Source organism: Sparus aurata, chromosome 1 (genome assembly GCF_900880675.1).
Source record: "Sparus aurata chromosome 1, fSpaAur1.1, whole genome shotgun sequence".
Lineage (NCBI taxonomy): Eukaryota > Metazoa > Chordata > Actinopteri > Spariformes > Sparidae > Sparus > Sparus aurata.
Window position 1 is genome coordinate 3,003,881 of NC_044187.1, and position 14,895 is coordinate 3,018,775.

General features: G+C 43.6%; 1 protein-coding gene across 1 annotated transcript in view; it reads right to left on the bottom strand.

Moving 5' to 3' along the window:
* LOC115578437 (homeobox protein Meis1-like) overlaps positions 1–13,206 on the bottom strand; it is a 58,091-nt gene extending 44,885 nt beyond the window's left edge. The window contains exons 1-7 of the mRNA XM_030411400.1: positions 12,554–13,206; positions 9,243–9,499; positions 8,090–8,231; positions 7,198–7,248; positions 7,036–7,086; positions 6,723–6,869; positions 4,792–4,903 (exon numbers count right to left, since the gene is read on the bottom strand). Coding sequence (XP_030267260.1) covers positions 4,792–4,903; positions 6,723–6,869; positions 7,036–7,086; positions 7,198–7,248; positions 8,090–8,231; positions 9,243–9,499; positions 12,554–12,565 — 772 coding nt within the window. The 5' untranslated portion in view covers positions 12,566–13,206. The remainder of the gene's footprint in view (positions 1–4,791; positions 4,904–6,722; positions 6,870–7,035; positions 7,087–7,197; positions 7,249–8,089; positions 8,232–9,242; positions 9,500–12,553) is intronic.
* Between the last annotated feature and the right edge of the window lie 1,689 nt (positions 13,207–14,895).

Sequence of the window (14,895 nt, forward strand, 5' to 3'; positions counted from 1 at the left end):
TGTGATTATCATCGAACACACAACCGACCACAACCAGCTCATGTCGGTCATCTGCACATGAGCCGTTCCTGGAAAAGGTTACAGTCAGAATGTTCTGCTAAACTACATTTCAATTCATGCATTTTCAAAATCTATAGATATATATTCAAGACAACGTTAACAGCTCGTTAATCTCACTCTGTCGCACTGACATCACACGTAAAGAAGAAGCAGGTGCAGCAACGTGACGGTGCGTTCAAAGACCCTGTTGTTGCTAAATCTCATGAAGGTGAAATATTATTTTTGTTGATGTCAGATTTGTTTTTACGCAAAAATGTTAAATGTGCAAAACTCCAAACAGGATTTTATTTTGTCTTTGTGTCAGTTTGTTGGTGATCTGGACAGACTGTTAATTCTCAGGGAATGAAGTTTGGATCTTGATGAAAACCATGAGGTGTTTTGAGGCGGCTGGGAGCTGAGAGCGAGGACCACTTCATGCAGATAAAGAGGGACTGTTCGGCGTTGGCGGAGTTATGCACTCTATTAAGTGCCTCTCATATTAACGGCGGCTTTTCGTCACATCTGAAAGAAAAATAAAAGAATCCTTGCACTGAACATGATGCATTGTTTTCTATCTTCCCCTCTCAGCCTGAACATGAACAATCAGCAGCTGTGGCTTCATGAGCGAGTCCAGAACCGGACCAGCAGTCCACCGCAGGACGCTCGGCTGCTCGGCTGCTCGGCTGCGTGCCGTCCCGCCACCACGTGTTCCACGCATGAAAACGTGCCAACGAAAAGTGAGCCAGAGAAACACGGACCGTGTTCCAGCAGCGCTCCGGTGATGATTCTCTCTGCGCTCCACACACGTGAGATAAAGAACCGGCACTCTGCAGTCTGCTCGTGCCGCCGGCCTCTTTAAGAAGTGTTTGTACAACAGTTTATTATCCGTGCTGCGTCGGAGAGAGAACCAGAGACTTTATTTTCCACCACATTTCCACTACGGACCATTTCTCCTCTCTGCAGGCGATGGTGGGAGGGGTCAGACGGATTAAAAGCCAATCCGACGCTCTAACGACGGTGACCTCACTGCTGAGGTCAGCACTGGAATAGAATAAAACAGTGAGGCAGACGAAGGACGGACGGAGCTGAACGTCCTGCTGGGACATGTTGGAAAAACATGTCGGGGGCTGGAACTGCTCCAAGTACACGAGACGGCCAAAAGACACTTTATTTATTTAATTATTTATGTTTTTTTGTATTTTCTTGTTAAGTCATTCATTAGTTGCTGGGTGTACATCTGAGTTTCTGAGGTTTTGTTTTATGGGGATATGTTGTGCTCTTCATGTTTAACTAAGAACTTCAAAATAAAACATAAAAAGAAAGAAAAAAGGAAACATGCAGATCTGCGTCATATTCATCTGCATCCTCGCTGCCGATATCACGATGTGTTTCACACAAAGAAAGACAGAACTGAATGTAAAACATTTGCTGAATTTACAAGAAAACCCAAATATGTAAGAATTGTTGAGACAGAGCGTTTTACTGACTTTATAAATGTGCTCTGAAGTCAACAACTCGTAAAATTGGGTGATTTTTAAAGGGAGTCTGGGGATTTCTCTCCCTCTTCATCTCCTCGTATGTTGGTGATCTAGTCTGACGTCTACTTGCAAACCTTGAGATCTCAAAAATATGGAGGATTGTGAAAAACCAAAGCGAGGTTTTTGAGGTTTCACTCCGGCTAACTTCCTGTTTAGCGCCTTGCTAACTTGAACAGAATCAATATTGTGGTTCTTCTAGACTTTCTCAACCTTATTGGACCTGCAGCAAAGGTCAGGTATGGACGAGGATTAGGGCCACATGAGAATTTTTTTTAGTTCTGACTTTAAAGTCAGAATTCTGAGATTAAAGTCAGAATTCTGACTTTAATCTCAGAATTCTGACTTTAATCTCAGAATTTTGAGAAAAAAGTCAGAATTCTGACTTTTTTCTCAAAATTCTGAGATTAAAGTCAGAATTCTGAGATTAAAGTCAGAATTCTGAGATTAAAGTCAGAATTCTGAGAAAAAAGTCAGAATGACTTTTTTCTCAGAATTCTGACTTTAATCTCAGAATTAAAATTTAAAGTCAGAACTAAAAAAATTCACATGTGGCCCTAATCCTCTTCCGTAGCCAGGAGATCATCCTGAATGATTTAAAGCAGCAGACATCGTCCCTTCAGTCTTCTCCTGCTGTTACAGACTTCAGTGGGACTCTGAGCCGACTGCTCGAGCTTCGTCTCCGGATGTTTGTGAGGAAACACAAACTGTGTCACTCCTCCACTATGAAACCAATCTGCTTTATCAGGCCGTTGGCTCTGAAGCATCAGCAGCCAGACCACAAGCTGCTTCAGCTCGCTCTCTGTTGGCCGGCGGACATTTAAAACATCACACGCAGGCAGCCAGCTAACCAGTTGACCTCCGCGACGGAGCCAAATGTGGTTAATGAGAGGTTTCTTTGACGTTAACTGAAAAAGCCTCAGTCCAGCAGGACTTCAGATGACATCTGCTAACCGGCGGCTAACTCAGAAACCGCAGCCAAACTCCCGGACCGCCTGGCCGCTCGCTGCGTGTTAATGTGCCATCGTGGAGAACACGAAGAGAGGAACAAGTCCTCAGTGTCAGAGACGTAACGCAGAGAGACGCACACAAACTCATGTGTGTGTGTGAGCAGCGCAGCGCTGGAGTTAGCCTAGCTTAGCATAAACACGAGGGGAAACAGCTGATGAATCCACTTTTTTTACATTTCTGTTTGTGTGCAGAGTGAAACAGTTCCTGCTCCCTTTGAATTGACAAACAACAGCGGATCATCCTCATTTTCTGGCGAGTCTCCTGGTTTTCTTTGCCGTCTCCTCTCGATGTCACAATTCTCCAGATTCATGAAACATTTTCTCACATATTTGTTCTCCTCTTTTATCTAACACAACTTGTTTCTGGCACTTTGCAGATTGAAGTCTGTAAAGTGAGCTGCAGTGTTGAAGGAAAGCATCCTTCATTTAGTAACATCTGTCCTGTCGATCACCACTGAGGGGACGAACACAGACAGAAACTGAATAAATGCACGAAAACACCTGAATATTAGTTCATGCCAGATATTCACACCAGAGGGGCGAATTATTCTGCAGAATTAAAGGTAAAATTATCAGTGTTTAACATAAAAATACAGTTGTGTATGTTCTGTTTGTCTGAGCACATAAAGTCTGCTTCAGTTTTAAACTCTTCCACATTCATGAGGTCTCGGGGTTGACAGGAGCTCATAACTCCTCCTGAGACGTCGTCACGTTGACATCTGTGTTTCTGTAAGATGTGTGAACTGCTGATGTTCTCACATCACCTGCAGAAAGAACGTCAGCTTCCCATTCAGAGAGATGGGAGTAGCTGCTCCACCTTAAGTTAGCCTGTCGCTAACTCTGCAGCTAACCTTCTTTACTCTGTGTTCACCTTCTATGTGACTCTGTTTGTCTCGCTCTTCTTCCTGTCAGCAGTTTACTGCTTCTGTAAACACATTTAACTTTAAAGACACGTCATAAAAACACGTCACACACCTGCTGTGTCTGTACAGAACTGTAGATCCCTGCAGAAACCACAGAAGAAGCAGGAAACCTCTGACAGAACATCGTGTGGTTGAAGCTCGTGACACAGAAACTAGCCTGACATAAACCAACACGCTCAGAGAGACAGAATCCCTGACCCGGTTCTGTCTGTCTGCTGGACCTGTGTGTGTTTGAACAGAGCTGTGAGACTGTGTGTATGCATGTGTGCGTGTGTGCATATGTGTGTGTGTGTGTGTGTGTGTGTGTGTGTGTGGCGGCTGAGTCCTGAAGGTCACACTGGCAGGTGAGCGTGGTGGCGGACCCCCCCACGGCGCCGTCAAACTGTAAATGTGTCCAGCAGATAGAGAAACCACAGGCCTGTTTCAGTTGGCCCGCTAACAGAACCGGCTGGACTCAGACCAGCAGTGTGTGTGTGTGTGTGTGTGTGTGTGTGTCTTTAAATAGAACTACACTCTCTGTGTGTGTTTATCACATGGCACACTAGTTTCTTGTGTCATTATTCATGTGTGTTTCTGTGTGTTCTGAGTCTGACTGTAACTTATTATCGCTCTGTTATCAACACGTCTGCAAAACTAGATTGTAAACTCCAAAGACAGTTTCTCACAGAGGAGAAACAACATGTGAAGACATATAAACCTGGACTAACTTAATTAGAGATAAAATTATTTAACTGTGTGGCTCTTCTAGACTTTCCAAACTTGTAATCAGAATGAAAAGCATCAATTAAACGAGTGATTGTGACACAAAAACAAAATGCATCCATCTTCTTTTTGCAGCAGCTTTTTTAAAAAACAAATTCTGAACTTTTTCTTTGTAACAGTTTTAAATTTGGACTCTTTAAGATTAAAAGGATTTTAGTGCAAAACCAAAAACACACCTGTGAGCTCTACAGGTGAGTATACAGACACATACAGATCATGGAAACAGACTAAAAGTTGTTTTAAGTGTGTAAAAAAACCGTTCTGAAGATGTGACCGCTAACTCATAATCAGCACCGGTGCTGGAAGGTAACTATTTACTCAAGTACTGTACTCGAGTACAATTCTGAGCTGAGTAAAAGTAAAGTTGTGGTGTTTTAAATGTGTATAAGTGAAATAAAGATGACTCATGAATGTGTGCACTGTGTTTGGCTCTAAAGTAACTACAGTGATCATATAAACGTCGTGGAGTAAATGAACCACGTGACGTGTTCCCGTCACTCAGGTGTGGTCGTTGTCTCTCACCTTGCTCGCTGCTGTTGTCTCCGCTGTGAGACGTGTGTCCGCCGCTGGACGGGCCCGGCGTCCCCGCCGACCGGATCGACGCCGCGTCGTCGTGATCTCTGCTCCACGAAATCTGCAGGCGGGAAGAACCGGATCAGAACAGTGACGTCAGACGAAAAGAGATACAACTTCAGGCGGGAGGAAATGTGCCGTCTGATGGACGCTGAGAGACGTCACCGTGTTTCATCATCATCAGAATCTGAATCTGAACCTGCCTGTTTGTGCACTTCTATAGAAAAACAACACTTTGAAGGAGACACAGCTAGCTTAGCATTAGCCTGCAGCTAGCTTAGCGTTAGCCTGCAGCTAGCAAAGTGCTATCCTTGGTTACTTTCTGTTTTCAGAGATCCTTTATTGATTTGTCTGTTAAGAGGGTTCACTCTGGACAAATGTCAGAAACTGAACTTTGGAAAAAAACTGAATTTGTCTCTTTTGTAGTTTGTTGTTGGATCACTGAGCGTCGCTGTTAGCAGGATAACGTCGAGCTGCTGTTGTAAAACACTGCGTGTTTCTTAAAGAAGAGCTTATGAATGTAAAAAAGACAGTTTCAGGACATTAAACCAATCATCTGTTGATCTTTACTGATCCAGTCTGTGTTGAAAAATGTTTAAATCGAAATTCAAACTGATCTTATAAGATCAACAAAAAAAGCCCCAAAGTTGGATGATCTTTCAGCAAGAGAGTCCAAATTTTGAGCTCTCGGAGGTCACACTTAGTTCAAAAGAGTGATTGATACATATTGGCAGTGTGTTGCTTATAAGAAGCCGTGTAGTTTTATAATTTGTTCAGATATTAAACTGTCACAACGACAGAGGAGAACAACAATAACGCAGGATGTTTTAATGTAAATTCGATTTCAGCGTGTTTCTATAAAAGTAGATATTTAATAACACTAATCTGCTCCTTCCTACTTCAATCCACTGTACTCTCCTCGGGCTCAGACTCCACAGCGCCACCTACAGAAAGTCCACCTGGACGGACGTAAAAGAGACGGACCTCAGTAACACAAACACAACAACACAAAGCGGACCGGGAGGATTATCTGCGTATCATCTGAGCGGCAGGAGGTCCGTGAAAATGAACCCAGAGCGCCGCGGCCGCTGGTCACCCGACACTCAGCTGCTGAGTTCACACGTCGAGGTGATTGAAGGGTTAAAGGCTCGATAAGTGGCTGCTGGGAGCGTCGCTGCGAGGAGGATTTAAAACCTGCTCACAGGCCGACTGCTCACCTCCATTATCACCCAACGACCAGAGAAGAAGAGATACCTGGAGTGTGTGTGTGTGTGTGTGTGTGTGTGTGTGTGTGTGTGTGTGTGTGTGTGTTCAGGCTTTGTTGAATAAATCCAGCCGAGCATCTTCAAAAACATCTAAATTTCGTGGTCAGATCACAGATGAGGACGAGCTGACTGTGGTTGACTTCCTCCTTTGCTGCCACAATAATCACTACAGAGCGACATGCTAACAACAAACACAAGAGAAGAGGACGGATTAAAAAGTCCAAACTAAAATTCATCTGAGTCCTCTGAGGCAGAAAAGTTATTTTATACATTTAAGGACCGACGTCTTGATGTTTTTCTGGGTTTCTGCTGTTTTCTTCGATGTTCTGCCTCCTGCTCTTTTGATTTTAGCCGCCTAGCTACGCGACGACCAACCGTCTGGTTCTGATCGTGTGACCGTCTGCTAACCTACACATGCAAGAACCCAAAGGCGGCCATTTTGTTCTGGCCTTGGTGTCTGAAACGTGTTGGCGTGACCTCAGAAACCCACCCCTAAACCCATGAGCACCAGAGCGACACCGTTCTCCAGAACCGAGCGGTTCAATACGGGTCGTCATGAGCCGGTATCACCGCCGACCCGGAGAAGCTCCAGTTACTGCGTGCCAGCGAGCTCACCTGATCCATGTTGTTCCCTGACGACCTGATGAAGTCCTCGCTGTCCGACTTGTTCCCGTCTCGGTCGTCAATCACCAGATCGATCGGCATCTTCCCCTTCAGACAGCTGATGTATCGATGGCAGAAGTTATCGCAGAGCTCGTGGACCTGAAATAAAATATATATGAAACATCTCGACAGGGTCACAGTGTTTCTCCTTCAGGATCCATGTTAACATTAATCTCATGACTTCATATTGATCAGCAGCTGGTTGCCATGACAGCGTCTGATCAATAAGGTCAGAGGTCACAGAGACAGGCGGTCGTGTTCTGACCTTCTCCAGCTCCAGCAGGTGGAAGCGCAGCACCTGGATCGCCTGGATCATCTGCAGAAACAGACACTTTTTACTTCATGATGAATAAAATAAAAGCAGTAAAATCATCACAGAGTTGAATAAAAACAGAACAATAATATAATAATAATGATAATAACTGACCAGGTTGTCCAGCTCTGGGTTGGATGAGAATAAAGGTTTCTCTGATCGGATCTGAACAGAAAAACAAACACAGAATAAATATTATAATGATTAAAACAACACAGCCAGCTGTGTGGTTTCTGCTCATTTTGGCCCAAAGCACAAGTTTTAACTGAACAAACAACATCTTTATAATCTATAAAACAACATGCTGAGACGTCTGATGTCAGACAGAAGCTAACAGATTTAATCAGCTCGAGCTCGCTCAACAAAAAGCTGTGATATGTGCGAACGTCTGTAAATGAAATAATCAGTCAGTCAGTCAGAAACTGTTAGTGTCCTGAAACCTGGAGGTCGGTTAGCATGTTAGCATGTTAGCACGTCCTTCCCCTCGTCTCACAGTCTGTGAGTGTGTTGACATGTTTTCAGTTAAATGTATAAAATAAGTTGTGTGTTTACGGCTGAACATATTAAATCATCATTAATGTCCCACAGTTTAATCCTGAAGCTCTTCATGTGTTAACAACAGTTAGCGGTTGCTAACGAGTGTCTGAATGAGACTACAGAGGTTGTCGGGGACATTAAACGTCCTCACAGCGAACACGGAGACTCATCTACTCACTAGTCCGTCTTTACAGCCACTTTAGTTACACACTGTTCTAACTCTGACTTTACAACTTGTACATTGATTAATCCAGATACAGTTCAATGATCCCACAGAGGAACCAGAGAGACTGAGTTTCAGGTTAGCCTACAAACACACATCATCCTCACATCACTTATTCCTCAGCAGGCTAAGTGAGGGCCCTCGGAGGCCCTGCAGAGGGTCTAACCGGGCCTGGACCTCCTCGGTCCTGCAGCTCTGCTCTCCGTTCACTCTGACCTGTGGAGAAAACGTCTTCCTCTGTTCTACCTGTTTGGAGAAGACGGCGATGTCCTCGTTGAAGGAGTCCGAGGAGCAGACGTCTCCTCCGGCCACGCCGCTCTCCCTCGGCGTGCAGGTCGCCAGTTCACATTTTTCAAAAATCAGTGCGAGCAGCGGGAATAAAGGATGTCTGCAGGAGAGAGAGAGAGAGGAGGAGGAGGAGGAGGAGGAGGAGGAGGAGGAGGAGGAGGGATCAGCTCAGACTGTAACACAAGTCTCCTGCTGCCTCAAACTTTCCTAAACAGTCGTTGAAGTCGCGCTCAGATTCAGATCAATGATCCACAGATTGCTTCTATAAAACAACTCAACTACATGAATGAGATTATTTCACCTGATAACTAAAAGACAACCTCAGATCTTTGGAAGAAGTTCTCTCATATTAAATCAACAACACAGAACACAGAGACAGTCTGTTCAGGAGGAGCTTCACCTCCGAGCGGCGTCGAGGGCGGAAGAAAGAAATCTTAAAGTCAGACGTGGACGGATAAAAACCTGGACGAGCTGCGGCAGAGTCAGAACAGATGTTTGAAAAGAGGAGCGGGAGCAGAACGAGGATCCATCTGCAGATGTTCCTCCGTTATTAATAACAAGATACAACAGCAGATTTACGTAAAAGAAAAGTATATTTCAGCCGACTGCAGTGAGCGTCAGACAGAACGAGACAGTGACGCAGAAAATAACTTTGACTGACTTTCTCTTCCACATTTCACTGAAGAAGCAATAAATGAAATGTTGATTTATTAGTTATTTTGTTACTCTGGTTCTGTTGGTTGCTGGTGTCAGGATGGACCCGGCTGTGGACTCCTGCTCCTCCTCTGCTGCACCTCACAGGGAAATACTGAACTTTGTACTCCATTACATTTATTCCACAGCTGGAGTTAGTTACTTTACAGATAACGTGATTGTTTACAGGCATCATGAGTGTATAAAATATAATGTGTTGCTGCAGGTTCATCTGAGATATCACAATAAAGCTGCAGACACAGTGCTCTACTCAAACTGAGAACCTTGTCCCTGTAGTGGAGTATTTTCTACATGCAGGTTCTGTTGGCCCGGCTCGGCTCGGCCTGCATTATAAAAACATGAAGCTACAGCAGGAACTGTTCAGACAGACGATGAACAGTCAGTGAACTCTTCATACCCATAAATGGCGTCTTTGTCCCTCTTGGCGGCGTCTCCTGCTGTGGCGGCCATGCTGCTGCTGGTGTGGGTGGACTGGGGGTACTGGTGTGGAGGGTACGGACCGGCGGCGGCACCGGCGGCGGCGGCAGCCAGGTGCACGGCCTGCAGAGAGCGGGCGGCCGCGGCGTGGTGGTGGTGGTGGTGGTGGTGGTGGTGGTGGGGGTCTGCGTACACTCCGCCCACCCCCTCCAGCCCGTAGTGAGCCAGGTCCTCATACTGAAACACAGACAGGAGACGTGTGACCTTTGACCTCTGAGGCTCTGAGCTGCTGCAGCAGGCCGCGGACAGAACTGAACCCAGGTCAGAGTTTACAGGCAGAGTGGCCATGTTTAAAGGAACAGTCCAAACTACAGTAAACACAGACATATAAAGCCAGGTGAACAGAACAGTTCTGCAGCTCACAGTGACACAGAGCTGCAGCGTTCTGCTGAACAACTGAAGCAGCTGAGAGTTAAACATCAGAAGTCTCCGTGCAGCTCGTCTGCAGCTCATCTGCAGCAGAGAACATCACAACCTGCAGACCTGAGAGGACGACTGGAGTCTTCATGTAGCTGCTGAGCTAACGGCGTTAGCACGTCTGAGGGGGAACAACATCGTCTCAGATCAGTTTGTGATCTCGGGGCTTCATGGAGCCATTTTACTTTGTAAACAGCTGCTTCAGTTCATCGACTTAAACTGGAGTTTAATTTAAAAGCAGTGATGTCACAATAACTGCAGATGGACTAAATGACACAGAGTGAAACACGAGTCGAAGCCAAACTCTGAAAATAAATCAAACTTTTGTTCCTCGTAACTAAACAACCTCGATTATTTTATGTTTTTGTTAAAAAGACGCACACTGTAAGAAATGTTCATCAGGCTGCAGGGAGAACTGATATTTTTCTGCACAAACAAACTAAATAAACAAACTGTCTCTGATTTCATGACTGATGCTGTTTTACTTTGTTTGTATGTGGCGGACCCCGCCACCTTTTCTAGCTTCAAAACAGTGTTTCCTCCGAGAACAGCTTGTTTACTCACTGATGGAACAAAGTTTGTATTATTACCTCATTTATATTGTAAATATTAAAAATTCAGATGTTGTACTTCTTCTAAAAAAACACGTAATGCTCCTTTAATCTATAAACACACTCCAATAACATCTGGTAGAGAACAATAATACCTCAAGCACAAAATGATAAAACTAAACAACAGAATAAAACTTTAAACTAGTTCAGAGTCGACAAACTGTAACGACCGGCTCATTTTCTCTGACGCGCCCGAAACAAAGAAACAGTCTGTGTTTAAAACTGTTACATTCTAATAAAGCTTCAGATTATCACAGATTATTATGTCAGAAATAAAAAAGAACAATAAAACAAAAGAGCTGAACAGTGAAGCAGAAGAATTATCTGAGAAAATAAAATAACTTCTAACATCCTGACGGGATAAATGTTGTTTTAACGCTTTAAAAACTGGAACAGACTGTGAAAATAAAATGACGTCGTAGAAAAACTATAAATTACATTTTCAGATAAAAAACATCAAAATGACAAAAAACTAAAAACTAATTCTGTCGAAACTTTAAAACAAAGTTTTCACTCAGTGATTCTCTGAGTTTTAAATCATGGACAAAATAATGTGAACACTAAAAACCATCAGATAAAAACAAAACGGATCAATAAACGTTTCATTAATCTCGATCTAATCACGATGATTAATATCTTTATCGTCCTGATGAACTCTGACTTCACTCTGCGATGGAAACAAGTTTCGTACGCGGACGGAAACATTATTTAACCTCCAGGGAGAAAAGAAGAAGAATTGTTCTAAAATGTTTAAAAGTTTATTTGAAGTGTTTTTCTGTGGCTTCATCATGACGTCATGAAGTTCAACTGTCACATCTTTAAAAACAGTTAATTAGTTTATTTTAATTAAACAGATTAAAGTTCATTTTTCTGGCTTTTTGTTGTGCTGTAAATGTTTTTGTCTTTGTGTGCAACAAGTTTTTATTTAATGAATTTAAAACCAGCAGTGAGTTTAAAAACATTTTGACAGATTTAAAATTAAAGAAGTTGATTTTAGTTCAGCTCCTGTAAGAGATTATAATTATGTGTAATTATGGTTTTAAATAAGATTCTTTTTAAATTGATCAGAGCGAGAAATCAATTATAAATCAATTTAAACAACAGGGATATATTTTATTCTTCATTTATATTTGTTTTCTCTCTTTATAATTTAATGTATAAGTTGTTATATTTCCTGACACGTCACAGATTTACATGAGAAAGAGTTTTAAAGTTTGACAGAATTCTCTCATCGATCAGTGATCAGTGATCGATTAAACGACCGGTTCAAACTTTGACCTCGAGCTAAAAAAATAAACGAATTATAAATAATTGTAGAAATGTTTTATTAATTTTACCCACGAGTCCTTTCATAATAAAAGTGTTTTGTTTCCGTGCAGCTGTTGGAGCTCCGCCGCGTCACGATCAGCAGAACTAAAAGGAGCTGAATGTAAAGTTCTGTAAAGTTCTCCGGGCCGAACCGAGCTGGACGCGTTCAGAGTTCACAGCCTCGTCAGGACGTGAGGACAGTTTAAATACAGAAGTCTGTCAAAGTTCATAAAAACTGTTTGTTGCTGGAGGAAAAATAAATAAAGTTTGTGTCATAAATGAACAGAAGAGAAATAAAGTTAAAGTTCAGAACAAACAAGTTTTATTTCTTTATTCAGTTTTAATTATTTAGGCTACATTTTTATTTGCAGCTTTTTCTTTCTTCAGTTCTTTAAAGTGATTAAATGAAAAGTTTCACTGCTCTGAATCTCCACCGTGTTCAGCTGCAGTTTATTCAATATAAATAAATATAAATATTTTAAGATTAATACAACGTGGAATTAAATTAATTTAATTTAAAAGAAAAGAGTAAAATAAGTTCTGATCTGTGCAGTGAAAAGTTTGATGGATCATTTTGTACGCGCGGGACAAAAGTTTGTCTCGTTACAAGCTCGAGGAGTTAAAACTGTAAATATAATAATAATAATAATAATAATAATAATAATAATAATAATAATAAGTTTAAGAAACAACGTTAAAATTAAAAATATAGAAATATAAATTAAATCTGTTTTTTTTTAAAGGTGAATTTATTCCTCGGAGTTTTTTTCTCTCTCAGTTTTGTTCTGATCTGCAGACGAACTGTTCCGCACTTCTTTGGACCGACCCGGACCGACACCGACACCGACACGCTCCTCACGTCTCTGCGCGCTAATAAAAGTTGATTTTTACGCACCCGTTGCGCCATCGGCCCGGTCTCTCCGCCCGGACTCCAGCTGACTCCTGCGGGGCAAAACACACATCCAACTCCCCGGAACCGGAGCGCTGATCAGTTAGTCCCGTGTTGCACCGGGTCCACCGGGTCCACCGGGTCCAGCCGCGGAGAGAACCGCACACACACGCGCGGAGCGGCGGCAGCAGGTCCCTGCAGGTTCTCCACCGGGACCGACCGACGGTGACGCTCCTCCAGCGGCGGCAGCAGCAGCAGCAGCCCGGCAGACTGTCCGGCTCCCGGCCTCCAGCTCCAGGCAACAACCAACCAACCGACCGAACAAGCAGCCGGTCCAGTCTCAGTCAGCAGGCCGAATCCGAGCAGTGAACATCCAAACCGCGGGGCTGAAGTGACGCGGACCCGCCCGCTGCGCTCTGACCGGCCGTGCGGCGCTGTCTTCTGCGCGGAGATGCGTTCAAATCCCCACCGCAGCTCCGGAGGAGCGGCTTCCTCCTCCCAGAGCAGAGCAGGCCGACGGGGGGGAGGAGGGAGGAGGAGAGGAGGAGAGAGGAGGAGAGAGGAGGAGAGGGAGGGATAGTTCCTTCTCTCGCTTAAAGGAGCAGAGACCCACAAGTCCTGAGAGTGGTCCTGCTCATAGAGTTCAAAGTTCTGGTCGGGGAGACCTGGATGGTTGTAACAGCATCACTTTCACCAGTAAGTGATGACGTAAGAGTGATGTCATCAGTCTCATGTATAGCCCCGCCCCCTGGTCTTTTTGCTCAGCCGTGAGAAGAAGTGCTCAGATTTTACAGCCAGAACATGTTCAGGTAACGTCGTGTTTGGACCGGGTCTGTGTTTGGATCAGTACCGGTACTGCTGACGGCTGAATCAGGTCACGTGTTAGTTTAAAGGTTCTCATGTGTTTCATCCATGATAATCACACAACCTGCTGACAGCTGGAGTCACAGTTCACCTCTGTTCTACACTTTATATTTCAGTGAGGAAACACACACACACACACACACACACACACACACACACACACACACACACACACACACACACACAGCTTCATGTTCATCATTAAGACAGACACAGTGCGCATGTCTGGTGATGTCAGGTGGATGATGAACCACTTCTGACCTTCGTGTGAAACATTTAGAGGTGTTATCACATCATGTTCTTTAAGAAGCTCCTCTAACATTATGATCCTCTGACACTTCTTCATCACTGATCAGTTGTTATGTTTCTTAGTGCAGCTCAGGATGCTTCAGTGTCGACACAATACACCTGTACAGGTGCATCTGTGTGTCTGACTGTTACAGCTGAAGTTAACAACACTGTTATCTGTAGACGACAAACATCCTGCAGCAGCTGAGACTAAACCTACCTGAGTAACTACCTCTTAATACTCGAGTACATTTGTTCCCAGAGGATTACAGTTGAGGCTTCAGTTCATCAGAATATCAGATACTTTATCAGATACTAGTATTCTTCATACAGGAGACTTTCACTAAATACTTTAACACCATATTGTTACTTCCTGGTACTTTTTACAACACAGGTAACTAGTAACTAAAGTTACTGATTAATTATAGAAGAGAAATAAGTTTATAAATATAAATATTTGTTGTGTAAAGCAGCAGAAAACTGAAATACTGCAGTAAAGTACCTCAGAACTGTTTGAGTATTAAATTACTTTGTATTGATAGTTGAACAATAATCGAACCTGTGATCAGGAGCCACGTGACGTTATGTGACTGGTTTGAATCCCCCTCTGCTTTAATGTGAAGTTCGTCTCGTGCTTCCGGTTCCTGCTTCACCTGCAACAACAACCTGTGACTGAACCTGCACGTGACACGGTGATGACGCTGCTGGTCTGTTGGCGCCATCTTCAGGCTGCAGGGTTCATTACAACACACACATCTTCCACCTGAGTCCTCCTGACGTCAGTCCTGATGAGGGTCACTCAACCGCTCAGGTGTTCAGCTCCGTGCGCGTCACCGTCAGGAGGAGTGTGTCGTCACAGATGTTAAAGGAGCAGACCGTCTAAAACAACAACATGTCATTAGTGAGAGGCTGAGCTCCATCAGGTGGAGCTGAGCAGGTGAAGCAACACCTTTATACACTCACAAGATGGCCGACTGTTAATTGTCAATTATCCAATGAGAGGTGGACACTCAGATGTCCCGCCTATGACGAGTGCTGCACTAAACTTCAAAATAAAAGCTTCAAACCAAAAAGAAATCAAAGTGGATGTAAAACTACAAACTTCTGACAAAAACACACATGTGATGCAAACGTGTTCATTTTCATCTCTGACATAAGAACTCAATGAAAATGTTACCTGATCAGCTGATACACAG